At 33.9% G+C, this 27760-nt stretch overlaps 1 protein-coding gene across 1 annotated transcript; it reads left to right on the top strand.

The window, feature by feature from the left end:
• Positions 1 to 27760, top strand: ASMT (acetylserotonin O-methyltransferase). The gene is made up of 8 exons (XM_074300239.1): positions 1 to 718; positions 2354 to 2525; positions 8453 to 8582; positions 12505 to 12573; positions 14168 to 14286; positions 19789 to 19929; positions 23110 to 23232; positions 26527 to 27760. Exons 1-8 carry the CDS (start codon positions 650 to 652, stop codon positions 26736 to 26738), a joined length of 1035 nt encoding a protein of 344 aa, XP_074156340.1. The 5' UTR covers positions 1 to 649; the 3' UTR covers positions 26739 to 27760.

Genomic DNA, 27760 nt, shown 5'->3' with positions numbered 1-27760 from the left:
TCCATTTTAGAGTAAGCATTGATGGGAAAATACGAAACTTTAAAAGAGGTAGAGTAAATGAGTACCACCTTTTTTAAGGATTAGGGACTCCTGGTAATAAAATTAGAGATGTTTAGATAAGGTTTAAAAATGGTGATAAGATTATTTAAAATCTTATTTGATATAAGAAACCAACACAGGAGAGCAGTTTGAAGCCAATAGCTAAAATGAAGTTGTAGGATTATCAATGGATTTCATTTATCCCTATTATCCTTGGGCCCTAGATGCATCTTGGCTGCTGTGATTGCCTCCTCTATCTTCAGACTGGTCTTTCACCAGCTTTTCTCTTTGTGTAAGTTTTCCTCGGGGCCAAATTAATTTTGCTAATGAAGCAACAAGGTTATATGTATGATAGCTTAAAGGATTTAGAAGCAAGAAGGACAACTGTAATTTTGGAAATTAGTTCAAGGAGAGCTTGTGTACTCCTATTAATAAGGTACATGGAGCCTTCACAATTATTTGCTTATAACTAATGCTAGTGTGGCAATGGACTTTTGGAAACAACCACAAAGCATTTTGCTGACATGTAACCTTCTCATTTCCAAGAGGTTTATTTAAAAGTGGACAAACAAGGCCTTTCCAACTCTTGCTAGTTCTGAGGGGGAAAACAATGAGTTTTACAGAGGACCTTGACTACAACCTTTTCAATGAATACATAAATGGCTTCATGATCTCCAAGGTAAGAATGTTACATAATGTAACAAATTGTTGGGAAGAAAACATTTTGTAATCATAGGTTGGCTAAATTGTATCAGCATACTGAGTAGTTGAATAGTGTTCATTTTTTAATGGTGATCATAATTATTTACTTCAATTTGGTTAAAAAAAAAAAAAGGAAAAAATGTTGGAGAGATGTGCTAAATCAGCTTTGGAGTCTTCACACAGAAAATGAAACATGTTGCAGCCAGGATAATTTAATGTGTATTGTTATCTGTACAAGGGCCTTCAGTAAATTTGATTCAGTCACACTGATAAGAGCAATTTGTTTTATTAAGGAGGTTAGAGTTCATCAGTAAATCAATATTTAGTACCTACTGTATACCATATTCTTAAGCACAAAGGATATAAAAGCAAAACATAGTCCTTGCCCTTGGGGAGCTTACAATTTAAGGGGGGAGTTGAAATGCAAACAACTATATGTACAAATAAGATATAATCAGTATTAACTAGAAATAATCAACAGAGACAATGCACCAGAATTGAGAGGGAATGTGTCTTATTTTCAATTCCCTTCCTTTCCCTTCCCTCCCTTCCTTTTTTCCTCCCCTTCTCTTCCTTTCTTTTCCCTCCCTTCTTTTCCTTTTTCTTCTCTTCCCTTCCCTTCCTTTCCCTTCCCTTCACTCCCCTTTTCTCCTCCCCTTCCCTTTTCTTCCCTCTCTTTCTTTCTCTTCCTGTCTCTCCTTTTTTTTTTTAATTTCCCTCCTCTTCCCTCTTCTTTCTCCCCTCCCTCCCATTCTTTTTATTTGGGGAATTACTTTCTGATTTTATCACTGTAGGGAGCTTTCTCTACCAATGTAGATCACATATAGCCTTGCTGAATTGCCTACAGTAATTGGTTCAATGACTCATCCACACTCATCTCATGCAGACAATATATGGCAAAGATGGGAGTTGGACACAGGTCTTCCTGATTGAGGTCAGCTCTTTATTCACTCAGCCAGTGGTGATTAATATACAATAAATTCTGTTTCATGTAGAACTTTGGAAATACGACTGATTTTATTGTCACTTAGCATCTCTAATAGTCAGAAAGAGATTATCAGATTTAGTATGTGTGACTAGAAATTGGGATATTCATGCTCCCTTTTCTTTGTCACAAATAAAGCCTGTATTCTTGACATTTAAAAAAAAAGTTTTATTAGCTTTATCTTGACAGGGGAGATTATGATACATAAACAGATAATACAAGGTCCCCGCTTGCTTAATGTAACTTTCATGGATAGTTATAGTAAAAAAAAAATTAGTTGAGACTTTAAAAACATAATAAGTTGGAGCAAGATGATAAGAGATAAGAACATTCCTTGGGGACCCTATTCCTATTATAAAATAAACATAATTTACTACCTAACTCACAGGGTTGTGGTAGGAAAGCAAAGTGTTATAGAAATAAGTAGTATTGTTCTTTCCCTTCCTTCCCCACCAGCAGATGACCTTGTAAGACCTGGTTATTTTTCATGAGAATGTTCAGCTCTATATGCAAAGTTCATTGAAAAAGCATTGCATCTCTTAATCCACTAAGCTCCTATTAAGTATTTTCCTCAAAAAAATATCCTAACTTTTTTTTTTTTTTTTTTTTTTTTTTGCTTATTATGAGGTTATGTTTACTGCCTGTGAATTGGGAGTGTTTGATCTCTTGGAATCTGAAGGATTCCTGACCTTCAATGCCATTGCTGAACGCTTAGGTACCAATTCTCAAGGAATGGAACAATTACTTGATATCTGTGTGACTTTGAAACTACTGAAGGTGGAAATGAAGAAAGAAAAAGGTAAATATAATAGGAATAAGGTCCCCAAATGAATGTTCCTATCTTTTATAATCTTATCACAATGTCCCTAAACTAGGAAAGCAGGATGATACAATTGAAGAAGCACAGGCTCTGAGTGAGAGGATTTTAGGTTCACATTATTTGATATTTACTAATGTGTCACCTTGGGAAAGTCATTTAACCTTCCTGTGTCTCACTTTCTTCATCTATGAAATGAGGGAGTTGCACTAGATGACTCGGATTATCTTCCTTCCCTATATTTTGGGTGAGCCCTTTTTGTTAAGCTGTATCTGAACAACAATCCTGTCTACTGCATCCTTGACAGATGGTCATGGTGTTGCCATTTTAGCATCAGTATTGATGGGAAAATAAGAAACTTTAAAAGAGGTAGAGTAGATGAGTACCACTGTTTTAAGGATTAGGGACTCAGTAATAAAATTAGAGATGTTCAGATAATGTTTTAAAATGGTGATAAGATTATTTAAAAATCTTATTTGATATGAGAAAATAACACATATTACTAAGAATTAGGGAGATCTTGATGAAAGGAAAAGAATGAAGCCATCTGGTCTTCCATAGTAGCAGTGGGATTGTAATCTTATAAATGGGGTATGTAAATTAACCAAGACAGTTTTGGATAGGACAATGGCCTAACTTAAACAACGATATGCTTTAGGCTGAATTTTCAATCATTTAAATTTCAGATTATCAAGGAATACTGGGCTCAAACCTGGCAGAGTTATGTCTTAGAACAAGTTCATAGGACCACCTTTGAAGAGATATATACAAAATATGGTACTGGATTCCATGAATTTTTGTATTATTTACAATAATCTTTAGTAAAATATATAAATTATAAAGCAATATGTAAATGTGAGTTAATATTAAATGTCTGATAAGAAGTTGATTATTTCTTATTTCAAGGCAGCATAGCTAGTAATTAGTGAGACAATCTTGGAGTCAGGAAGACCAGGGCTAGATGGTCTCTAATGATGGTGGCAGGTCACTTAATTTCTTAGGGCCTCAGATAACTCTTACAGGTAACTAGCTGATCTATATGGGTGCAGAGACTTTTACAGATTAAACTTAAAAAAAAGAGAGAGATGACATTTAATATAAAGATACGGTCAAAGAACACTATCTTTGTTGAATTCAAGTATCTGGCTTAGATAAAATTGTATCCTTAAATACTGAAATAAATAATTGATATGATTGCTGAACCATTATCAGTGACATTTGAAATATCATGGAGTGTTGAAAAGGCAGGCCAGAAATGGAATTTGGCAAAATTTTTATTTCTAAAATAATTTGCAATATGCAAGGCCAGTGAACTTGACTTCAATTTCTGAAAAAAAAAATCTATGTTAGTAAAAAGATAATGAAGAAAATAGTGAAGAAATAGAAGTGGTGGTAGTAAAACCTCAAGTAAGGCTTTAGCAAAAATAGATCATACTAATCTTATTTTCTTACTAAACTGGTAGATCAAAATAATACTATAGTTATGGCTTAACCAGTTTTTAGAAAAACATTGATAAAGAATTTCATGCTATTCTTGGAGAGATATTAGCTGGATACCCTGAAAAACATTAAGGACCAGTTAGCCAGACTCTAAAAGTAGTGGCTAATAGATCAATATCAACTTTGAAGAAAGTTGCCAATGGAATTCTGTGGGATCTTTATCTGGTTCTTGGTTGGCTTTTTAACATTTTCATCAGTGACTGAGATAAAAATGTATTTGGGAGGCCTTTCATATTTTCAGTGTCACAAAGCTGGGAGAAGGTTTGGATGGGATCACATAGATTAACAGAGGTGGGATTCATAAAGACCCTTGGCTAACTGTAATTTTGGCCTGAATCTAGTTTGATGAAATTTAATTGGGGTTAAATTTAAAATCTTACACGTATGCTCAAAATAAATCAATTTAGTAAGTGCATAATATGAAATATTTTGTTGGACAATAAATTTTTAAAAAAAGATTCTGGATGTCTTTGAAAACTCAAAAGAATTCAATAATGATATGGCACTTAAGAAAAGTGATCTTGGATAAATATTTTCTAGAAATAAGGAAGTAATAATAAATATATTAGGTCACACATGTACTGTTGGATTCAGTTTTAGGTATCACATTTCTGGAAAGATATTGATAAACAGAAGTGCAATCAGAGAATGGCAACTAAACCAGAGAAGAGTCTACAATCCATGTCATGAGAGGAATGACTGAAGGAATAGGGACATTTAGTGTAGAGTATAGGAGACTTAGAGATAATTTTCTTCAAGCATTTGGAGTTTGATAATGTAGTTGATGCAGTAGACAGAGTGCCATTCCTGGAGTTAGGAGGGCCTGAGCTCAAATCCAGTTCCAGGCACTTACTGTATTACTATGGAAAAACTACTTATTCCTGTTTCCCTCAGTGTCCTCATTTGAAAAGTGAGCTAGAGAAAGAAATGGCAAATAACTCTTAATATCTTTGCTAAGAAAACCCCAAATGGGATCATGAAGAACCAGATATAACTGAAATGATTCATTAACAACAATGTTGAAGAAAGGTTAGATTTGTTTTGTATGTTACATAGGAGAGAACCATAAACAATTAGAGAAAGACATAAAATGGTCAACTTAAGTTTATCTACAGGAAAATTTGATAACATTTAAAACTATTCACAATAGAATGGGTTGTCTAGCAGTGGTGGGTTCATTCATTATTCTTCAAATAAGAAATCATATTGTATAAGATTATTCTTTGGAGTTTTCGATTAAACTACAAATCCACTAAGGTCTCGTCTGTATCTGAAATTCTATATCTGATAATAATATAAAACTACTATGATCGATTTCTGTTTTGAGTCTGCAAACTCATATTTTTAATGTATCATGATACCTGTTTAAGAGAAGTACTTTCTTAATATGCCTTCAATTTGAGAGAGAACTTATTACAGGACAACAGAATTTAAGAGCTAGAAAGATGTAATGGAAACAGTGGTGTGTTGGAAAGAATGATGTAATGGAGAGTGAAGAGCTCAAAATAAAATCTTATCTCTGATTTTTGTGAGGTGTTTGTGTCCAAATTGTTTATCCTCTTTGAACATTAGTTTTTTCATCTTAAAAATGGGGATAATAGATTTAGAGCTGGAAGGAACTTTAGAGCTTATTTTAGGAAAGACCTTAGCTTAAAAAGACCAAGGTCTCTCACTAGTTTTTAGTCCACTGTGTCAATTATCCTGACCTATGTCTTGACACGGCATTTTGATGACTCTTGAGCAGAGAGTGAAGATAATGACTGCACAGTTCTGCCTCACTTAAATCCAATTCACTTACAAGTCAAGACATCATACTCCTAATTTTATTGGTTTGCTTCTAAGCAGAATGACAAACAATAACATATAACATCTATAATCCCACTTCATATGATTGTTGTGATGATCAAATTGGATGCAAATTGCTTTGCTTTTTTAATACTCTAAAATTGTCTGCTATTATTATTAATCTTCATTTCATTGTCCTTTAATTCATATAGCAAGGGTACTTGCTGGTGCAGCCTTTGCTAACTTTAAAGCACTTACATAGCTTACTCTGCCCCCTCTATAGAACTTAAGACTCTATGAACATGAGATGGCCATAAAAATCTTTGGATTGAATCTTTGTTGACTTAATTAGCTAAGCTTATGACATTCAACATGAAAACTCTTAGGAACTTCATTCCTAAGTTTTTTTTAAAGGTTTTTGTTGTTGTTGTTGTTGTTGTTGTTTTTGGTTACTTCCAGTGCATTTTCTAATGATGCTCAAAGATCAACATTTTGTTGATCTTTTGGGATGTTTCAGAACACTGAGTCCCTTTATAAATTGTTTTGTTCCCTAGATTAGTTCCCTTACATTAAATGGTAAATATATTGGTGAGAATTTTTCAAATACTCCTATTTAATTCTTACCCTCTTACTGACTTATTGTGTAGATAAATTTAGTAATATAGCTACTCCTTCTTTACTCTGAGAAATCGTATCAAAGGATCAATAATTCTCTTTATCTTTTTGTTAGCTCTAAATGATAGCATTTTTGATAACACATCTCAGTGTTAAACCTATCTCTATAACTATATCCCTAATAAATACCTAAACTCCATTCAGTAAAATGAGTACAACAAACAGAAAGGTAAGCAAAAATATTCAGAGGAAAAGGCTTGAGTTTCCCATTTATGATAGAATAGGAAGAAGGTCAGGAAGGTGTCACAGTGGATAAAATGTCAGATCTAGAGTCAGGAAGATTCATCTAATTTTCATATTTGGCCCCAAACATTTAACCCTGTTTGCCTCAGTTTTCTCATCTGTAAAATGAGTAGGAAAATGAAACAGCAAACCTCTCCAGGATTCTTGCCAAGAAAACTCCAGATGAGGTTTCAAGGAACTATATATGACTGAAAAACTATTGAACAAAAAGAAGAAAAAATTATTATAAAATTGCCACTTTGGGGTTCTGGAGTATTTTAGCTCACAGCTTCTGCCCCAACACACATCATCCTGATTAGTACAAGCAGCCTCACTCAGAATCCTAGCCCTTTTCTTTTTGATAAACTCCCCTCTCCAGACTTCCTTTGTATAAGATCCTTGAAGTTTATCTGTTACCCAAACTTAGTGAATTTTCCGGTCACCTAGAGCTTTCTTTATGATTCATTCAAAGAACCTAATTTGCACCTCATAAAGAGATCACCTGGTGAGGCTGAATTTTTATAGTTAATTTAACAACTCATTATTCCATCTCTTTTCTGTGATTAGGTCTGTGAAAAAATCAACTCCCTTACACTTACATCGAAGGTTTTTCAACCAGTTCTGTTTCTTGATAGGACCATAGAATTTTAGAGCTGGAAAAGACCTCAGACACTATCTAAACCAAATAGAAAAAAGGGGACACTAAACTATACATAAAGATCTCTGTGGGCATATTGACATAGAAAAGGACATATTAAAGTAATCTGTTTTATTGAATTTTATTTTTTGTTAAATATGTATATCACTTTATATAGAATTTCTATAGTTCTGTCTCACAGACTTGACATATTGCTACCTTAGATTTGTGCTATCTGTAAGACTTATAGATATTTTTTCTGTCTTTGAAATATTTTATACCATTATTAAATATTTCACTGCTGACACTTTATGCAGAAAAATATTTGTTTGTTCCTAATTTTAATTTTTTATCTCTGTTATTGTTATTCTCATGATAAAACACTATCTTTATTCTTGAGGTGACTCATTTCACTTTTTAAAGGTTTTTATAAAATAAAAAAGTTAAATTCATTCCCTTCTTAGTAAATCTAATAAATTAATCAGATATAGTTTTCCTACTAAATGCAAAAAAGCATACTCATTGATGCTAAATTATCTTATTCTTTTATACAATGTCAGATTGCTATTTGAGATAATCTGAATGGTCAAAGAGGATAAGATAAAGGCTCAATACACTTATGGTGATGATAAAGAAAATAACTTTTCCAAAGCAATCTCAATAAACTTTGGATAGAAATTCCATCTGCATTCAGGGGGAAAAAAAACTAAGAGACTGAATGTAAATCAGCACATGCTATATTCACTTCTTTTTTCTGTTTCTTTCTTTTTTTTTTATCTCTTCCATGATTTTTCCCTTTTACACTGATTTTACTATTCTACCATGATTCATAAAGTAATATGCATTAAAATAAATTAAAGTAAATAAATTCGGGGCAGCTAGGTGGTACAATGGCTAGATCATTAGCCCTGAAGTCAGGAGGACCTGAGTTCAGATCTAGTCTCAGACACTTAACATTTCCTAGCTGTGTGACCTTGGGCAAGTCATTTGTCCCCAATTGCCTCAGCAAATACAAAAATAAATAAATAAAATAAATTTACTAGAAAAAAAAAGAAAGAAAAAAATAAAAATAATTTTGTTTTCTTTTCAGCTTTATATCAAAACACAAAACTTGCCACCCTGTATCTCACCAAGTCTGGCTCTAAAACTCAGTACAATATGTTACTTTACGTATCCAAAACTACCTACTCATGCTGGAATCACTTAACTGAAGCCATAAGGTAAAGTAGCAGGATGTTTCAAATAGTGATAGTTTATTCTCTGATGTTTTACTCAGACTTGTTTGGCAACACTTGAAAAATAAGAAAAATTACTAGATTTCAAACATAACCTGTTTAATTAACCTGAAGTTGATTTAAAGGAATAGTTTACCTTCTTTTAGAGTGGCACCTGGTGGAATCCAATAAAACAATGCCAGAAGAACAGGACACAATTCAAAATAGAAACACCTATGTGACCTGTCAATATCTGGAAAGTTTGTTAATAGAGATGAGTGATGATTTAGATAACCTAAAATGGGGGAAGGGGGAATCTTAAATAATGTATGTGGGCTTCTTTTTTGTTTTTTTCCCCTGAGGCTGGGGTTAAGTGACTTGCTCAGGGTCACATTAAGTGTCTGAGACCAGATTTGAACTCTGGTCCTCCTGATATGTGGGCTTCTTAATGTTTTTATATATGCACCTAGGTCATGTAATAATAGGATGTGAGACTGTTTCAGGAAAACATGAATTCAAATCCCCCTTCAGACTTATAATACTTGTGTGATTATGGCCAAATCATTTAACCTCTTTCCTCTTAGATTCAGTTTTCTTATCGATAAAATGGAGGTAGCGTGGTCATTATGAGGATCATATGAGATAACATATATAAAGCATTTTTGAAACCTTAAAGTATTTTATAAACTTCAGTTACTCTAATTCTGACTAATTTTATCAGTTATTTTTGAATTTAATGGTTTCATAAGAAAACTTACTTAGATGTCTCATGATATTATGGAGATGAGCCATAGATTCTCAAAAACAATGCCAGCAAAGAATAATATCTGGCATACCATTATGTTGTAAAAACTTCAACTATAGTCCTGATAACTGATGGAATCTTGACTCAGGAACAGCTTACTTATACACAGAGAAGTAGCTTGCCATTAGTTGATGAATTCTATGGCTACTGCAGCTCTTGAAACAAATGAAAATATAAATTATCTTCCAGTGCTTCTGTTTCTGAAATGATAATTATAAAAGAGGTAGAAAAAGGGTCAGAGACCACAATAAAAGAAAAGAAAATATTCTAAGCCATTTATATATTTTAATATAACAGTTGTCCCATGACGAAGGGGATATGAAACTGAATAATAATAATCTTAACATTGTCAATATAAATGAAAAAAAAAAGGAAATTGTAACATTGAAGAATGGATCTCAGCTTTTCACTGTAGAGGCAAATAAAGGAAGTGACTAAATAGAATTTTTGGTGTGCCCAGAGATAAGGAAAATCATTTCATGGGTTCTTGGTCATCTTATATTTAAATACATAATGAGTATTGGCAGAAAGTTCACCATGAAAAATAACAGCAAAGGAACTAATATCTTTTGCAGAGGATGAGAAAGTAAAGAAAGGCTATGAAGAACTTTATAAAATCTGCCATATAAAGTCAACATATATATTATATTATCTGGATTCAGATATTATTCAGATATTATCTGGATTCAAAGAAAAGGTAGGAGTAGGAAAGGATGGAAAGAAATATTTTGGAAAACAGGAATGTACAAGTAAGGAGAGTGTAAGGAAAGAAAAAATCTAAAGATTGGTAGACTATATGACAACCTCACACTTACATGTGATTAATATCTTCTAAAAAAATCACTGGTAAGTAGAGGATATTGTGGAGGACAAAATGACATCACATAAAAAACCAATTATATATTTTTATTTATTTTTGTAATTTTGAACTTGACAAGCACTTATATTATGAATATTTTAATATAAAAAGACAGAAAAAAGATAATTATATATGAAACTATAAATCTCCATCTCTTTCAGTTTGTTTTTTAAGAATATAATAAATTCATCATGTTAGTTCTATAGCTGTCTTACTTGTCTGTGCTTCCCTCTGAAACTCCTATCTATTAATAATGCTAATTTGAGTATATGTGCACAATTATAGCCTAGGTGTGGTATTGGATACTAGTTCACTGATGCCAGTAACATCACCTTCACTTATTTCAGTTTTCTCACTCACCCCTGTTTCCTTGATACTAGCAAATTTTGGAGCTTTTACTAAAATGAGACTGACCTCAGTCAACACTTTTTGACTATAATTCACAGCTTCTTAGAGTGGTAGGAGCATTCCTGTTGGGGAAGGATACAATCTTAGTACTCAAAATGGTAACTTCTGAACCCCCAATAATATGCTAATACACAGAACCACTGACTCAAACATAAATCATTTATCAAATTATAATGAAAAGCCAGTAATAATTATAATAATCAAATGGAATATAAAACAATAATGATGAATAAAAGGCAAACAAAAATAATCAAAATATCACAATTATTCAATAGAAGGCAAAAGCAGGTCATGATCAAGATATCACAGTCTACCTATAAATCATAGTCTCTCAGGAATGTATGTAATGTCCATGGAGGAGAGTGAACATATACTTATACAAATCTGGAAGAAAGGGACATGAGAGGGAAAAAAACATGATTTAGGGCATCCCACAACTCTGAAATGCAGACCTGAAATCCTTGGATACTTCAGGAATACTCTGCATCACATTAAATCACTTCTCTGCTAGCTGTTTTTCTTCTGATCTTTATTTTTTTCTCTTTCGAGGCAAAACTTCTGTTTTCAAACTGGTAAGAGTTCCCAATCCCTTAGAGACTAAAATGAACCTAAAAATCCCTTTATTTATCAAACATTTGACAAGTAGAAGGAGATGGTAAATAAAGACATTATATCACCAGTTTATAATATAAACTTATCTCTAAAATGTTATGGAAAAATGAATAATAATGACGAGCAATATATATATATGTGTGTGTGTGTGTGTGTGTGTGTGTGTGTGTGTGTGTATTTTTTTTTTCTTTTTTTAAAGCAGTGGAGAATAAAACCAATAGAAGTTAAGTTTATGGAAAGACTCAGCTGAACAAGTTGTCCTGAAAGCATTAAGAGATAAAAATGGAAGGAGGGCAATAAGCAGGGAAAAATGAAAATCATCTGCAGAAATTTTTTTAAGTTGCTTTTTTCCCCTTCATCAAAGATATTAGAATCATCATACTTGGACTCAACTTCACCAACCTAATTTTGCTTATCATGGGTATATAAATGACTTTACAAAGAACAAAGAACTAGACCAAGTATACACAAAGGATATCTATGTGGAGTTAACACAATTGTGAAACTATTATGAAATTGATTTACAAGTTATCTCAAAGAAGGGAATATTCCTATGATACAGAAAAATGTCAGACTTCATTAATGTTTTTAAAAAGCAACCAAAAAAGCATCTATTATTTTATAGTCCTACTTTCCTAACCACATATAATTTTAAAGAAAATAATTTTCACACATTCAAGAAATCTTTATTGAGGGCCTTAGGAATATGTTGTCTTCACACACGATATTACACAATACAGTGCATCTTTCTTGTCATACAGTTTTGAGAAGTCATACAGACTTCTTTGCTTATTGTTGATTGATTTAAAAATGTTTACTAGATCAATGTTAAAGGGCTCTCTTCCAATAATAAATCTTCCACTCAACCATCAAAATTATTCAAAAAGCCTTAAAAGATATGGCAATGGAGATCAGTAGTTCTCTTTTTTACAAATACCACATGATGGTTAAATCAGACGTATGTTGGCCAAAGATTTTCATGATAATAATGGAGATGAGGCTTCCATGGCATTTCATCCATCTTATGTTTTCTTAAGATTTCTCTTAAAAATATTTTTCAACTTTTTTTTTAGTGCCTTCTTATTGAATTTCTTTCTTTGCTCAATTTGAAGAACAATGCATGTTAAGTTCTACAGTTCAGACTTTATATTTATAAGCTCATTAGGAAAGGACTCTGGGACATGTTTGTAATATGCTGATGCTCAGTAAATACACATAAGTAATAATAGCTTTTTCCCTCTCAGGGAAGGAAAAAATCAATATATGAGGACATTTGGTATTCCATCAGATGATCTTTTTGAAGCTATCTACAGGTAAAATGAATCTCTCTGATGTTCTACTCTCTTTAAGAGAGAATGTTTCTGTTCTCTTATAATTACTATAGGAGAGAATACATAGGAATAAAAATTCTAAGTGAAGCTGAGATGTGTGATTATCCAGCTAATTTTAGCAATGCTCATAGCCAATATATATATAGTTCAGACGTATGGAGTTTTAAATTATCCAACTTACAATAAAAGAAACCGAGGCAGAGCTCTGAATCAATTAGCACTTTATTAAGTCCATGATTCCCTCCAATGAAGTGGAACCCATATCGTTCTTATGCTCTGGGATGCCTCTGGATTCTCAGTACATTGTTCATATGGGGTGTGATACTCAGAAAAAACAAGACACATGGTAAAATACCGAATCTTATTGGTTTATAGACCTTGCTCTTGAGAGTCAAAAATGAGGTTTCAGCTGAAAAAAAACTGATATATCAGCAGAAGATTCATAGGTTGAGTGAAGCACAGGGCTTCTCCACTGAAAAATCATCACAAAATGGTTGTAAGATGTTCCCTTCTCATGAGAGCGTTCAAGAGAGAGTAGTCCAGAAATACAAAAATACGATGCAAAGAATCAATGCATCCCACCCATGGATTTCAACATGGAATTTGAGCAAAACAAGATGCAGATATCTTTGTCAGATTTTTTGTGATTGCTCAGGTGAGCTTTATAACTGGTAAACAAGTAGTGAACATTGTATTAAAGTCTAAGGCCCATTATAAAGGCCAGAAAAGCCTGTTTATAAAAACCTATCTTATCTAATGAGATTCCTATATGATTTGTATAAAATATCAAGCTTACAGATACTGATTGGAATATTGTAGGAGTACAACATGAGTTATTTCTCACAGACCATCTCAAATCATATTTGTATCCTGAGTCATTGCAATATGAATATTTACACCAATTAAATCCCTAATCACTTCATTTTGAGGGTATAGACACAAAGATCTAAGTAAACAACTAAGACAACTAGATATTTTATGATGAATAATTCATAAATTCCTTTTGTTTTGATGCATAGAGTCATCATCAGTGTTTGAATAATGCTTTGAAATTAAACTTCTATGAAAGTATTTTAGTCATTTGTTGAAATGGAAATAAACCCTCTTCACTGTTAATAAATGTGTTTCATTATATAAAACTCAAGAGAAAGTACAAAAAGTTTACTGGGTCATAAGATCTAATAAGAATTTTAAAAAATGAATTTTCAGAAAAAATGAATAAGGTTTATTTCCTAACTGAGGCAAAATTCCATTTTTAAAAAGCACAATATTTAGGGTTTGCCTTTTATCATTTTTCATAGTGATATATACAATATTTAATGTCTTTTTTTTCTTTTTCTTCTTATGTGATTTCAGTGCATAGCACTCCTGAAGAGGAATATCCTCATTGTTGGGAGGCTTAGAAAAGTATATGGGGAATTGAGAAGTTAAGTGATTTACCTAGTATAATATAGCCTATATTGTTAGAGATGATATTTGAACCAAGGTCTTTCTTACTCTAAGATTGGCTCTCTAATCATTACCTCATACTTTCTCTTGATTTAACATGTAATATAAATATTATTTCAACTACTAGGTCAGAGGAAGAACTGGTAAAATTCATGCATGGCCTGCATGAGATTTGGAGTATAAATGGCAGAGATGTGATTACTGCATTTGATCTTTCCTCCTTCCCTCTCATTTATGATCTTGGTGGTAAGTACTAGCTAAAGAATTAGGAATTGCTTCAAATATTCTAGATGAGTTCTAAGAACTAAAGGCTTTCATGGAGGTGATTAAAAATTGTACATGAGGATTAGAATGATGCTGTGGAGTTATAAGAAGCATGTATATAATTCTTGTTATATGCCAGTGTCTCCCACAATAACCCCACTGTATCACCAGCTGCCTCTGGAAGGCAAGAAGAGGTAAGTTCCTTCTAGTTTGAAGTCTAGGACTTCAAAAAGGCGATAATTTCTAAATTCCTGATGTCCAAACATTTCCTCTACTCTGTTGGCTCATTTATTAGGAATTTTAGACAAAGTAATGTGAAGTGGTAAATGATCTGAATCTAGAACCAATTTTGAATCCTATAGACTATATTTGAATCTTAGTCCTAAATGGCCTCAGTTGACACTTAGCATCATCCTAAATGGCCAGCTTGGACAACATTGCACCTAAGGCCCCTTTCAGGTCTAAACTCTATGTTCCTTTAATAGTTTGCCCCAGGGTCTTAGGCAAAATTCGTGATTTTATGATCCAAAGTGCTTTATCCAAAGGGACTCACTGATAGCCTTTGATATTTCTTTGTGGAAGATTTATTTTGATAAAGTAGATTTTGTTGAGATATCTCAAGGTACTAAGAGCACCCATTTTAAGAAGTTACACCCACATCATACAAATGCCCTGAAATCTTGACTTTGACAATCTCTCTACCATTAAGAAAGCTAAATAAATGAATCAAGCAAACAAGTATTATTTGTTGTTCCGCCATTTTCCTGTTATGTCCTACTCTTCATAACACCATTTTGGAGGGTTTGTTTGTTTATTTGTTTGTTTGTTTGTTTTTGGCAGAGATACAGGTGTGGTTTTACCATTTCCTTCTCCAGCTTATTTTACAAATAAAGAACTAAGGCAAACAGGATTAAGGGACTTTCCCAGGGCCACACAGCCAGTAAGTTTTTGAGACCAGATTTGAACTTAGGAAGATAGGTTTTCCTAAGTCCTAGGCTAGTACTCTATCTACTACACCACTAGATAGTGATGCTATTTATTAAGCACTGACACTATGCTAGACACTGTGCTAGGTTCTGGCACAAAGAAAGAATTTCTAATCCCAAAGATCTCACATTTTAATATGGGGGACAAGAACATTCAAAATATTCAATGTGTGTGTGTGTGTGTGTGTGTGTGTGTATGTATGCAATGATAAATAAGTCCAAAGTAGTTAAATTTGAGGGAGTTTGGGAGAGAGAATTATAGCAATTATGGAGATAAGGAATATGTACAAGATGGTACCTAAATTGTTTTTGGAAGGAAGAGAGGGAATCTATGAGGAATAGGTAAAGTGAGAGTACATTTTACAAACATCAGACAGACAGTGTAGAGGCACAAAGATGAAAGATGAAGACTCTTGAATCTTTAGAGAGAAGATCAATTTGGCTGGATCACAGAGTATGTTCAGAAGAGTAATGATGAAAACTTACATTTCTCTGGGCAGAGCATCCAAACGTAAAGATATGTGGATAGAGGGAGGGGAAGGAAAAGAAGAGAAAAAAGCAAAGCAAAGAGTTCTGTTACCTATCTGGTCAGTTCCATAGGGGCAACTCCTACTCCTACTCACAGAAGTTGTTGGTCCTTCTTCTCAAACAGGACCATGACATCAAGGAGGTGATAACATGATATGCAAGTCAATTGGACTTAAGTGAAAGAGAACTGTGCAGTCTACCAGCTGAGGGGCAGAAAACAGAGATGATGAACTTTAAAGGTCTTAAACAAAGACCTTTATGAAGTGTGAAGAGTTTTCCAATTAAGCCTGATGGAATGATTAGATTGCTAAAAAATGGGCATAATCCTAGCAGACCTTTAAAAGTTAAGGCAGAATTTCTTCTAGGCAGAAAATAGTTCTGAGGGACTGTGAGCTTTGGTAGCAGAAAAGAAAGTCATCTATGGAAGAAGAACTCAAGTCTTGAGAAAAAAATATATATTTTGACTGAGTAAGGGGATGTCATGCTTCTAATCATGAAGAATGATAGATCTGCTGTCCCATTGGATAGATACATAGCATCCTTCAGAAAATGGGCCCTTTAAATCAAGGCATGAGACTAGAAGAAGCTTAACATTGAGATAGTTTTAGACCTGGCCTTTGGTATTTTTTCTGCAGAGAAGAATAGCCCCACATAACCCAGTTAAGGTAATTGTTCATTAGAGGAGTTTACTCAAGAACAGAAGCATGAGGACATCACTAGAGGAGAAGTATTGGGGTCCAAAAGTATCGGAGCAGTAAATTGCCTTGGCTACCTTGCCTAAGTGTGCACCTTTCAAATAATGCACTCTGGGAGTAAATGAACAGAAGACATTTATTAACCATTTACTATGTACCAAGTTTTCTATTAGTAATAGAAAACAAACAAACAAACAAGATAGTCCCTGCCTTCATGGAGTTTACATTCTGAGGCAAACCAAACATATAAGAATCCAGCTGCAAGGAATATAGGAAAACTTAGAAGTCCCATCCAGCAATCAATAACATGAATGGCCAGGCCTTAGGGTGAATTAGCAGGTCAAATGGCCTAGAAAATCTGTAGGGCATAGTGAAAGATTAGATTGTTAAACATTTTAGTTTTCCTTGGCACCAGAAAGATTCCTAGTCACTTTGTTGTAGACTCATAATTCATGCAACTGGTGTGAATTGTTATGTGACTCTTCTTGCCAACTTGTCCTAAATGGGGAGTCTTGACAGCCTGTAAAAAGTGAAGAGAAAGCACAGTTTGGAAAATTGTTTCTGTTGGAGATTCTCCCTCTTCTTAGTAATGCCATACACAATTGTACGAGAATGTGGCTGTAGATTTATGAGTAATTTGTTACTATACATTATGCCATCTCAGCAAATACTTTTGTTTTGGACTGATTCTGTCTATTGGCTAGGTAATTAAGGGTAAAACAACAATTGTTGATTTTTGAGAAATAGTTTTAAGAGTCTGGATTTCTGGTGGTCCATACTATACCTAAAGCTTGAGGTACTTATCTTACAGAAGACCTAGTCTGCAAATGAGTATGAGTGGGGGGAGATAGCCCAGAAGGGTGCTACAGGAAATTGAAGAGAGCAAAAAAAGCCACCTAGAACAATATTTGACATTCTCCATCTTCCTAATTTTTTTTTGTTTATTATGTTATAATAATATCCCCTTTGCAGTTTTATCCTGCCTTAAATTCATACTAAATGATCAAATAAATACATCCAAGTTCAAGGTCTTCTGCAAGTCCATATAACTCTCCAGCAATATATTTATTTTTAATAATCTTCCAATAGACAGTTATTTCAGAGAAAATCCATTTACTGAGATGATGTAGGGTGAAAAGCAGAAATGTGAAGCTGAATCTTCAAAACAATATACATAATGAATATCACAATGTAAATGGAAAAAAAAAACTGAATGGATCATCTGTATCATGATCAAGTTTGTTCCCATAAAACTGATATGAAGACATCTCCTATTTCTTATGATTAATTTTGCTAGACTTTCTCCCTCTTTTTTATTCTTCAATATAAGGGATGGTTATCTAGGTGGGGTAGAAGGAGGAATAGAGTGGGAAATATAGTTGTTTAAAAAACAAAAGATATCAATAATTTTTTTAATGAGAAGGTGTGTCCTTTAGCTTTAAGGAATTTAGACTCTAATTGGAGGTAAAATGAATGCATAATCAGTGAAAACATGTAGGTGGTGACATAGCAGTTCCATACTGTTAGTAGTATTAGTCCACTAATAATTTATGCCATGAGAGGTTTTTGTTACCTCAGGGATTCAAGTTTGGTTCATAAGAATTTGAGTACTAGAGACAATAAAATGGCCAGTTGGATGTATCCTTGTGAAAGTAGACATTAGGGTCAGCAAAGAGCCAAAGCATAATGGTCTGTATAACCTTGGGCAAATAGTTGAAATCTTTCAAGTGTAAAACGAGGTGTTTGGACTAGCTGAGCTCTGATATTCCTTCCAACTAAATACTATGATACTATAATAGTCTGAAGATATGAGATAGTATCCAGGAACTCTACTGTGCAGTATTAGGAATAAGGTAAAAAGTTAGGATAGAAGCCTCCCTGAAGCCTCTGTAGTACTAGCAGCCAGAAGGGAAAAGGTTTTGTTCAGTTTTAAAATAAAGCAGAGTAGGTTTCTTACTCAACTTCTCAGTGCCTGGCCAACCTCAACAACCTAAATTTGAAGAACTCTCAATGATCCACTGCTAAGATTTGTCAATGTCTATTTTTTGGCCAAATAACCTATGGGCTTAGAATCTGATTCTCTCACTCCTCCATAAAACCAGAATGGAGTGGGAATGGGGAGCAATATGGAACAGCGAATTCTTGTCTTTGTCTTTCTATTCCTTGTACCTACTACAGTGCCTAGCATTTAAGTGATATCTAATAAATGGTGGAAAGTGAACTAGCCTTACATGCATTCAGGAGACCTTGATATGAACCTAGTTTCTCAGAGCTTAACTAACTTTGCTAACATGGACACTTCCCTTATGCTCACTGAGTTTTTATTAATCTATTAAATGGGTATAATATGACTTGCACTGCACAACTCATAGGTCTGTTTTGAGGAAAGTGCTTTTTGATATATTAAGATGAACTTTTGTCTTCTGAGTATGCAGAAACCAGTTAGAAAGATGGGAAAATAGGTTGAATCAATTGAATTTTTAAAAAATTTGACAGACATTAAGCACCTATTGCATACAACTATGTATTATGGACTAGATTAGATTATGGAAACTCAAAGCTAAAAAATAAACACATATAAAACATCTCTGTTCTTAACTTTAAAATCTAGTAAAAAGAATGATACATATACATGAGTAACTATACTACCAGTTAGAAAATGATTATATAGCAAGTGGGGTGGGGTAATATACAAACAGACTAACCTGAGAAATTCAAGTGAGAAGGACTTATTTATAGTTTTGGATATCACTGCAAGCATCATGAAGGAAGTGTGGTACATCGGAAGAATACCTGTGTATAAACTCGAAGAATTTGGGTTTGAATTCCAACTCTGATGGGTACTTACATATGTGGTCTTGAGTAACTAGATTTTTCCAGGCCTCAGTTTTCTTATCTGAAATATAAGTGTAATTGAACTAGGTGACCTCTGAGGTCTCTTGATACTCTAAATCCATAATTCTACAAGGTGGTATCTGTGGAAGATTCTGAAAAAAAGGAAACATTAGGTAGAGGTGGGATAGGGCTCAGGAAGTACTTGGAAAAAAAGGAAATTTTCTGAATCCTGGAGCTAGTGAAAAATTAAATAATCCCCCCCCCCAAAAAAAAAAAAAACAAGCCTCAAAACAATCAAAATGCCATTAGCAAAAGGGAGAAGGTGAAAATCCTGGACAACTAGTACTATGAATGAAAGGCTCCTGGAGTTGATTGATTAGTCATATCTGTGCAGTTGATATGACCTGTATCTTTAGCTGGGATTCTATTTTTGTTTTGAGGTTGTTCAGGTGCCCTAGCCAAGGAATGCATCACCATATATCCTGAATGCCAAGTGACAATATTTGAAAAGGAAGAAGTGGTACAAGTGGCAAGGAAGAATTTTCCATTCCTGGAAGAACCCCGGATCAGTTTTCACATAGGTATGTCTGGATGTGTTGTTGTTGTCCACAAGGAAAGAGGTATTGTTAAAGGGATAAGCTTTTTAATTTTTTTTTTAGTAAAATACGTTTGAAGCAATATATGATCATAGTATTTAAATATATAAGGGAACATATCCACCATTTTCCCAAGTCTTTCAGTTTTCAGAAAAGGAAACTGAAATCCACACAATTAATTAGATGCATAGTTGGGAAGCCAACCCAGGTCCTCTGACTACAGAGGTCAGGAATACCTTAAACCAAATCTGTCTCTCTTTGAAGTTTTTCTATTTTAATCCTAGAGGTAATAGGGAGCCATGAAGATTTGATTTTTTCTTGATATATCTGAAAGGTTTTATTACCTTCTTCTCTACCTGTAATGATCTCAATATGACTTTTCTCAACCTTAAAAAGGAAGAAACTCCGGAGAAGCTTCATTGTACATCAAGTCACCACAGCAGTAATGACCCAAGTCTTCCTTTCCAGTTTGAATATCAGCTAATGGTCAATTATCTAGGAGTCTTCCATTCCTTTTTCCCTTTCCTTCTCTTCCTTAACTAATATGAGTATGTCTCAGGTCAAGGCTTCTTACTTCTTTCTCCCAATGCCTATTTTTACTGGGCCCATATAGGAACCTTATAAAAACCCAACAGACTTTACTAGAAGGAGATGCCTCATTCTCTTTGAAGCCTTAGGTGTCCAGCAGACCTGATCTGTTGCTGACTGATCTTCATATTTTAAGCACATGCCCTTCATAAAACTGATTTTTTATATGGTGTTGTGTGTTCCATGTTTCCTTGTAGTGGACTACTGGCATTCAGAACCTTCCCAAATTTGTACTAAGACATCAATACATACACCTCCATAGTATCTTTTGAGGAAAAACAAACAAGCAATTAAAACTGCACAAAATAGAGATTACCTAGGTAGAAATATAAGGCCCTTTTAGGCAGGGACTATTTGACCTTGTCTCTCCATTCCCAGAACCTGGCACAGTGGCTTAGATATGATAAAGGGTTATTAAATACTTGTTGGATTAAATCGACCTTCAAACCACTTTAAACAAATTTACATTTTCATAGTAGTTGTTTATTATCTGAGTTAAGGTAAGCACCACCTGTAAAGATTCCAGGGGATATCATGAATCCAAGTATCAGAGGAAAAAAACATAGAGCTAATGCTTACGATCTGAGTGATATTCAGAAAGTCTAGCACTTCTTATATAATTTTTAAAAATTAATCTATATTGTTGTTGGGTTTTTTTTTTCCTGAGGCTGGGGTTAAGTGACTTGCCCAGGGTTACACAGCTAGGAAGTGTTAAGTGTCTGAGACCAGATTTGAACTCGGGTCCTCCTGAATTCAAGGCACCAGCTCTATCTATCCACTGTGCCACCTAGCTGCCCCCATACATTGTTGTTTTATTATTGATTTTATTTTGTCTTTCATAATTATATAATAACATAAAATGAAACAAATATATTGCATGGAGCATTGAGAGGGATGATGGCATGGTTACAAGCTAAAGTAAGAAGTATTTTTCATTATTTTATACTGAAAGATCAAACTCAAAACATAAATGGATATTGAATTGAAAACTTTCCCTTGTCATTAATCATCAGATTCTGACTTTTCAGTTTTGAAATTATAACTTAAGGGACAAATACAAATAATAATAACTTAAATTTATATAATATTTTGAGGTTTCTAAAAATACTTTCCTTATAATACCATGTGATAGTAGTTTAAATATTATTTTACCTATTTTACAGATGAGGAAACATGGTACAATGAAAAGAGCACTGGATTTTGAATCCAATAGTCTAGATTGGTGTCTCTTTTGCTTCTACTTGCTGGGCAAGTGACTCATTTACTATGGACCTCAATTTCCTCATCTGTAAAAAGAGAGGGTATACTAATTAATTTCTAAGATGTCTTCCAGTGCTAAACTTATGAATATTTTATCTCATGTATATTCATAAAAGCCTTCCTAAATAATTTACCAAAGGTCTCATGGCCAATGGATGATCTAGTAAGTATGTATAAACTACATGAATTTTTGCCTATATTTAGAAGTTGGGATTTAAACTCCTCTTTTTGTATCCCTGGAGTTCAGCACAGTAATTGGTATATACTAGGCACTTATTAAATGTTTATTGATTGATCATTCTGACCTGGAGTGATGTCCTTTGAGCTAAGTATATACTAAGATCTCTTCTGATGGGCCAAAGACTTACTAAAGAATATGATCTACCTCTATCAACATGCATTAGGAGTACTAGCAAAGATGACCCTCTGAACTTAACTAGGGAATTCTCAGAAGACAGTCTCTTCCTTGGTCTATGCATAAAGCCATCCCATCACGGGAAGACCTACTAGGACATGGCTTCATTGATATAGGTTTTTAGAATCCAGGGTCACTTTTATATTTTACTAAACCATCTCTATTAGATAAATAAAAGCTGATTTGTGTTATTCCTTAACTTTTTAAACTAACTTCAACCTTCTTCTGACTTTTTCTCAAAGGAACTATATTTTCCCTCTAACCTATTCAGATTTAAAAACACAGGCAATAGTTTCTTTAGACTAAATACTAAAGTATTTGAAAATATTAGTTGAATTATATCAAAATGGAAGTTTGTTGAGAAATGACAGGAGAGTGTTTTAGTGAAAATTTACTCTTTTTTTCTCCCTATCTTTCCTTACTAAAAACCTACAAATGTTTATTCCTTTTAATTCCTGGCCCCTAACTTTTTCATGTTGCCCAGGAGTTTCAGTGGGCAAAACAGATAGTGTGAGAATTTCCCATTACTGAGTGTGTACCTCTGTTTTGAAATAAAGTTCAGTTGAGTTTATATCCATCTCCCTGGCCATCACTTTCTTCTTTCCCTCCTATGGGGAAAATGAAGTATCAGCCAGAGAACACACCTAATGTGCTAAAGATTGTAAAGTGTCCTTTTAGTTTTTATTTGTGAAAATCTCATTATTTATTTATTATTAATATTCATTTTAAACTTTTTGAGTTTTGAATTCCTTCCCTTCCAATATCCCTTATCACATCCATTCAAAGCGGATTTAAAATATCAATTGTACATTCGAAATCATGTACAACATTTTATATTAACCATGTTTGTCCAAATGGAATTGAATTTTTGGATGATGCCAGTCATTTGCTTTTTATTTCAGGAGACTTTTTCAGAGATCCCATTCCTGAAGCTGATCTGTATATTTTGGCCAGGATCCTTCATGATTGGGCAGATAATAAATGCATACAATTGCTAAAAAACATCCACCAGGCCTGTAAACCAGGTACGTATGTATTTGTTTGTTGTGAACTAAGATATTAATTTTTGTATATTTCTGGTGTTTAATCATTCATTTGTGTACAACTTTTAATGACTCTATGGATAATATTGTCCATGGGATTTTCTTGGGAAAGACACTGTAGTGCTTTACAATTTCTTCTTCTAAGTGGATTAAGGCTTAATTTGGCTTAATTAATTAAAACAAAAGATAAACTGCTCAGGATTGTACAACTAGTAAGTGTATGAGGTTGGATTTGAAATCACATTTTCTTGACTCCATTTTACTCTATTTAGCTACCTAAACTGCCTCCTGAAAGGATTTTAGATCTAGATCTTAGAAGAGATCTTGTTTTTGTTGTTCAAACATTTCTGACTCTTCATGACTCCATTTGAGGTTTTGTTGGTAAGGATACTAAAATGGTTTGCCATTTTCTTTTCCAGCTCATTTTACAGAAAAGAAAATTAAGGAAAACAGGAGTAAGTGAGTTGCTCAGGATCACATAACTAATAAGTGTTTGAGGCCAAATTGAAACTCATAAAGAAAAGTCTTCCTGACTCTAGGCCCTATGCTCTATCTAATTGCCCCTTATATTCTGTCTGGTATACTTGAAAAAAAAAAAATTAGCTTTGGATTTGTGGGAAATGTGGTTTTAGGTATAGCCTCTGGCATTTACCAGTTGTATGACCTGGACAAGCCAGTAAGCCTCAATTAGCATTGATTTCCACATCTTGTGGGAATACTGGAAAGAGCAATGAATTCGAAGTCATAAAATCTGAGTTCAAATCCTGGCCCACTTGATCCTTTTCAAGGACAAAAGGACAAGCAATAACAACAACAAAAACAATGATCTTAAGCAATCACAAAATTTGTAAACCTCTGTTGATAAGGGTAAACGAAATGATTTCAAAAGTACTTCCAGTTCAAGAGCAATGCTCTTTTGCCCTATTGAAAAGGGATTATTATCCTTGTAAAACTTTATGCAAGTCAGTCTCCATAAGTCTCAATTTCTTCACCTATAAAATAAAAATGTTGAACTAGATCTTTTTGGCTCTACTTTTATGATTTTATGAGGCTATTACTTATTGAGAAAATGACTTGGATCCAAATATCCTGACCCTTCTTCCACTCAGGTTATGCTACATCTAATTACCTATAATTTTCCTCTAACAGAAGCAAGCTTAGAGTACCTTATTTGGGAAAGTTAGCATGTAGTGGAAAGAACATAGGCCTGGGAATCAGGAGGCTTTTATTGTATTCCTAGTCCATTGCAGCCTAGCATCACAAGATCATAGGGTAAGAAGAGACTCTAGAGGTCAACATTTCCAACCTCTTGCCCCTGCTCGAGCCTCCCAGCATGATGAAACTGAGGCCCAAAGAGAAACGACTTGACTGAGTCAATTAAATTATTTAAAAGGTGGTAGGAATAAAAAAGCAAGGAGTGAAATAATTTGCTCTTGAGGAATTTAAATTCTTTTAGGGAGACAAGTACATATGTAAGTATAGATGCATCAAGCCATTTATCTTCTCAGTCAAACATATTTCCTGGTAAAATAAAAGTGGTATTTTCTAGATCTCTTCTAAATACATACAGAGTAAATAGCTAATTGCTTAGGTGATGTGAGTTGGAGACTGCCTTCATTTAAATGATCTCTTTCACTGATTTCACTGAAATATAAGGCATTTGGAGTCTTTTTTTTTTTTTTTTTTTTTTTTCTTGGTGAGGCAATCAGGGTTTAGTGACTTGCCTAGGGTCACACAGCTAGGAAGTGTTAAGTGTCTGAGGCCAGATTTGAGCTGAGGTCTTCCTGACTTCAGGGCTGGTGCTCTATCCACAAGCCACCTAGCTGCCCCATTGGAGTCATTCTTTAAAGAACTATGCATTAAAAGTTGTGGTTTGTCTTTGTTAATGGAAATATCTTTATTCCTGCAACATTTTCTCAATCTAACAGCACTCTGTTTTTTCTGGTATTCTTTTTTTAATAGCATTTTATTTTTTCCCTCAGTTACATGTCAAGAAAAAAATTTAGTATTCATTCAAAATACAAAAGATGATTGTACATGAAAGCATAAGCATACTATACGCAACTTGCTATTTCTTTCAAATATACAACAAAATTATCATACATTTTTTTCCTTTTATTTTCTTCTCTTTCCTGTCCCCCTTAGAGATGGCCAACATTAGACACAAATGTAAAATTATTTATACATACTTCTATTATCACTTCTTTCTCTGAATGCAGATGCTTCTTTCTTTATATGTGTTTTATAATTAATATCCTTGTTATTGTTAAATCTAGATCTTCATATCTGAGAATGCAGAGGCTACTGAAGAGCCTTACCCTATGATTGATTAACATTGATCTGATCCATTTCTAATTTGGGGCAGTTTATCCTTCCTTAGGCAACCTAGTAGTCCTTTCTTCCCAACCCTGGGAGCTCTCCACGTTAATGCCCACTGCAGCTGAAAGCTCTTGAGCACAAAAGATAGCTTGTTTGTAGCATTAGAAGGAGGAGTTCAAAAAAATTCCCAGTTGGTAGAGGGGAGGGACAAAAAAAATAAAGGGAGAGAAGAGGCTTTTTGGGGGGAAGACTGCTAAAGATGCTAGTTCCCTCTTCTTTTGAATGAAGAAAGTAAGACTTAGAAAGAAAGAAGTTAAGTAACTTGCCGAATGTTACATATGTAAGTTGTAGAGTCAAGATTTCAACTCAGGTTTCACAGCTCCAGATTTTCCATTTGTCCAATTCCTCCCTGACAGCTTAGGAATTAAAATTTCTAAGACCCTTAATGGAAAGCTAAAGCATAAGGAAGAGATAGCATTGTGTCTTCTCACCAAATAAAATTGTCCCAGGTCCAAAGCAGAGGCTGGAACTGGGAAATCTGAGACAGCACCAGAAATGAGTACACTGATGTATAATGGCACAAGGATTGAAACACCATGTATGCTAATCTTCATGGACACATTGGCATAAGATTAGTTGATATAGGGGAGAGCTGACCTGAAGCAGATCTGTCTCTAGACAGAACTGGTTACCTTGGGCAATATACCTTTGCTGTATTGCTGAATGAAAGTAGAGCTAAGGCTCAGAGGGTACTAAATGTACATTGCTTTATTTTCATGCTGAAAGGAATTTGGTATTTTCACTGCATCCAAACTTACAATATGATCTCTCTTACTCATCTGAAAATAGGCCCTGCATATTTCCCATGGCCTACTGGGCCTACTGAAGGAGAAAGCACCTGTTTTAGTCTTTTGCTTCTGGTTTGGTTCAACTAATACTTATTTTGTTTCTCTCTAGGCTGTGGTGTTTTAGTAGTTGAAACCCTTTTGGCTGAAGATAAGAGGGGGCCTTTGACAAGTCAGCTATACTCTTTGAACATGCTGGTACAGACTGAAGGAAAGGAAAGAACTCCAACAGAATACCACAAGATCTTCACTCAGGCTGGTTTTCAAGATTTTCAGTTCAAGAAAACTGGAAAAATCTATGATGCAATTTTAGCCAGGAAATAATTGTTTCCTATTCCACAACTATTAATATATAAAATAATTTGATTAATCTTAGTGAACATACAATATAATCAACAAACTGTTTAGTGAATAATGGCAAAATACTAGGAATCAAATTCTTCCATCCAAAATGAAAGAATATCACATAGTATTCTTATATGATAGATTCTTGGAGTTGGAAGGAAAGATAGATGTCATCTAGAGCAGTCCTTACCTGGAGAATAGAAGTACCATTCTTCATAGATAGCTATTAATTCTTAAATATATCTTCTTACCTATCTCTCCTTTATCTCCCAACCAGAGAGATAAAAGGAGATTTGAAGGTATCACAGAAAAAAGTGAATTATGGACATCTAGAGAAGTCCTCAGAGGTCACCCAGTTCAATGCATACCTGAAAAAGAATCCTTTGTATAAGATATCAGAGAAGTCATTCAATTTTTACCATAAGACCTTGAGTGAGGGGAAACTCATTATCTCCAAAGACAATTCATTACATTTTTAGTTAGCTCTGACTAGTTGGGAAGCTGATCCTTCATTCATTTTACCCTCTTCTCAAATCCTTTTATGTAATATCTATTATGGATCAGGTCTCCCATTTGTAAAATAATCTTAATCTATTTAATAAAGATACATTAGAGATGCTATGAGTTCTTTTTTTTCCTCAATTCTACTTCTACAAACAGAAGAGAAAATTAAGGCATATTTCAAAGAAAACCTACAATAAAATATATGCTGAATGTGTAAAGGGAGATCTTTTATCCAGAAATCAGGAATAGCCAATTTGAATAAAGATGCACATATAGAAGAAACAGTGAAGGATAACAATATAATGTACAGATATTAACTTGTGGCCATAATGAATAGTTCTTTATTTTACAGATGAAGAAACAGAAGATGAGAGAATAAATGACATTTCCAGGATCACATAGATTGTACATGGCCAAGATAGGATTTGAACTATGATCCTTATTCAAATCTAGCAATCTCTCCACTGCTCTACTTAGGAGTAGAAGGATAACATGTG

This window comes from Sminthopsis crassicaudata, chromosome 3 (genome assembly GCF_048593235.1).
Source record: "Sminthopsis crassicaudata isolate SCR6 chromosome 3, ASM4859323v1, whole genome shotgun sequence".
In the NCBI taxonomy this organism is placed as follows: domain Eukaryota; kingdom Metazoa; phylum Chordata; class Mammalia; order Dasyuromorphia; family Dasyuridae; genus Sminthopsis; species Sminthopsis crassicaudata.
Note: the sequence above shows the minus strand (reverse complement) of the source record. Positions and strands in the feature narration are given on the sequence as shown.

Bases quoted from the DNA above. Each gene is read 5' to 3' on its own strand.
- ASMT (XM_074300239.1), top strand. From the start codon at position 650: ATGAGTTTTACAGAGGACCTTGACTACAACCTTTTCAATGAATACATA. The intron at 14,287-19,788 runs GTAAGTACTAGC...TTTTGTTTTGAG, and splicing joins TCTCATTTATGATCTTGGTG to GTTGTTCAGGTGCCCTAGCC. The intron at 23,233-26,526 runs GTACGTATGTAT...GTTTCTCTCTAG, and splicing joins CCACCAGGCCTGTAAACCAG to GCTGTGGTGTTTTAGTAGTT.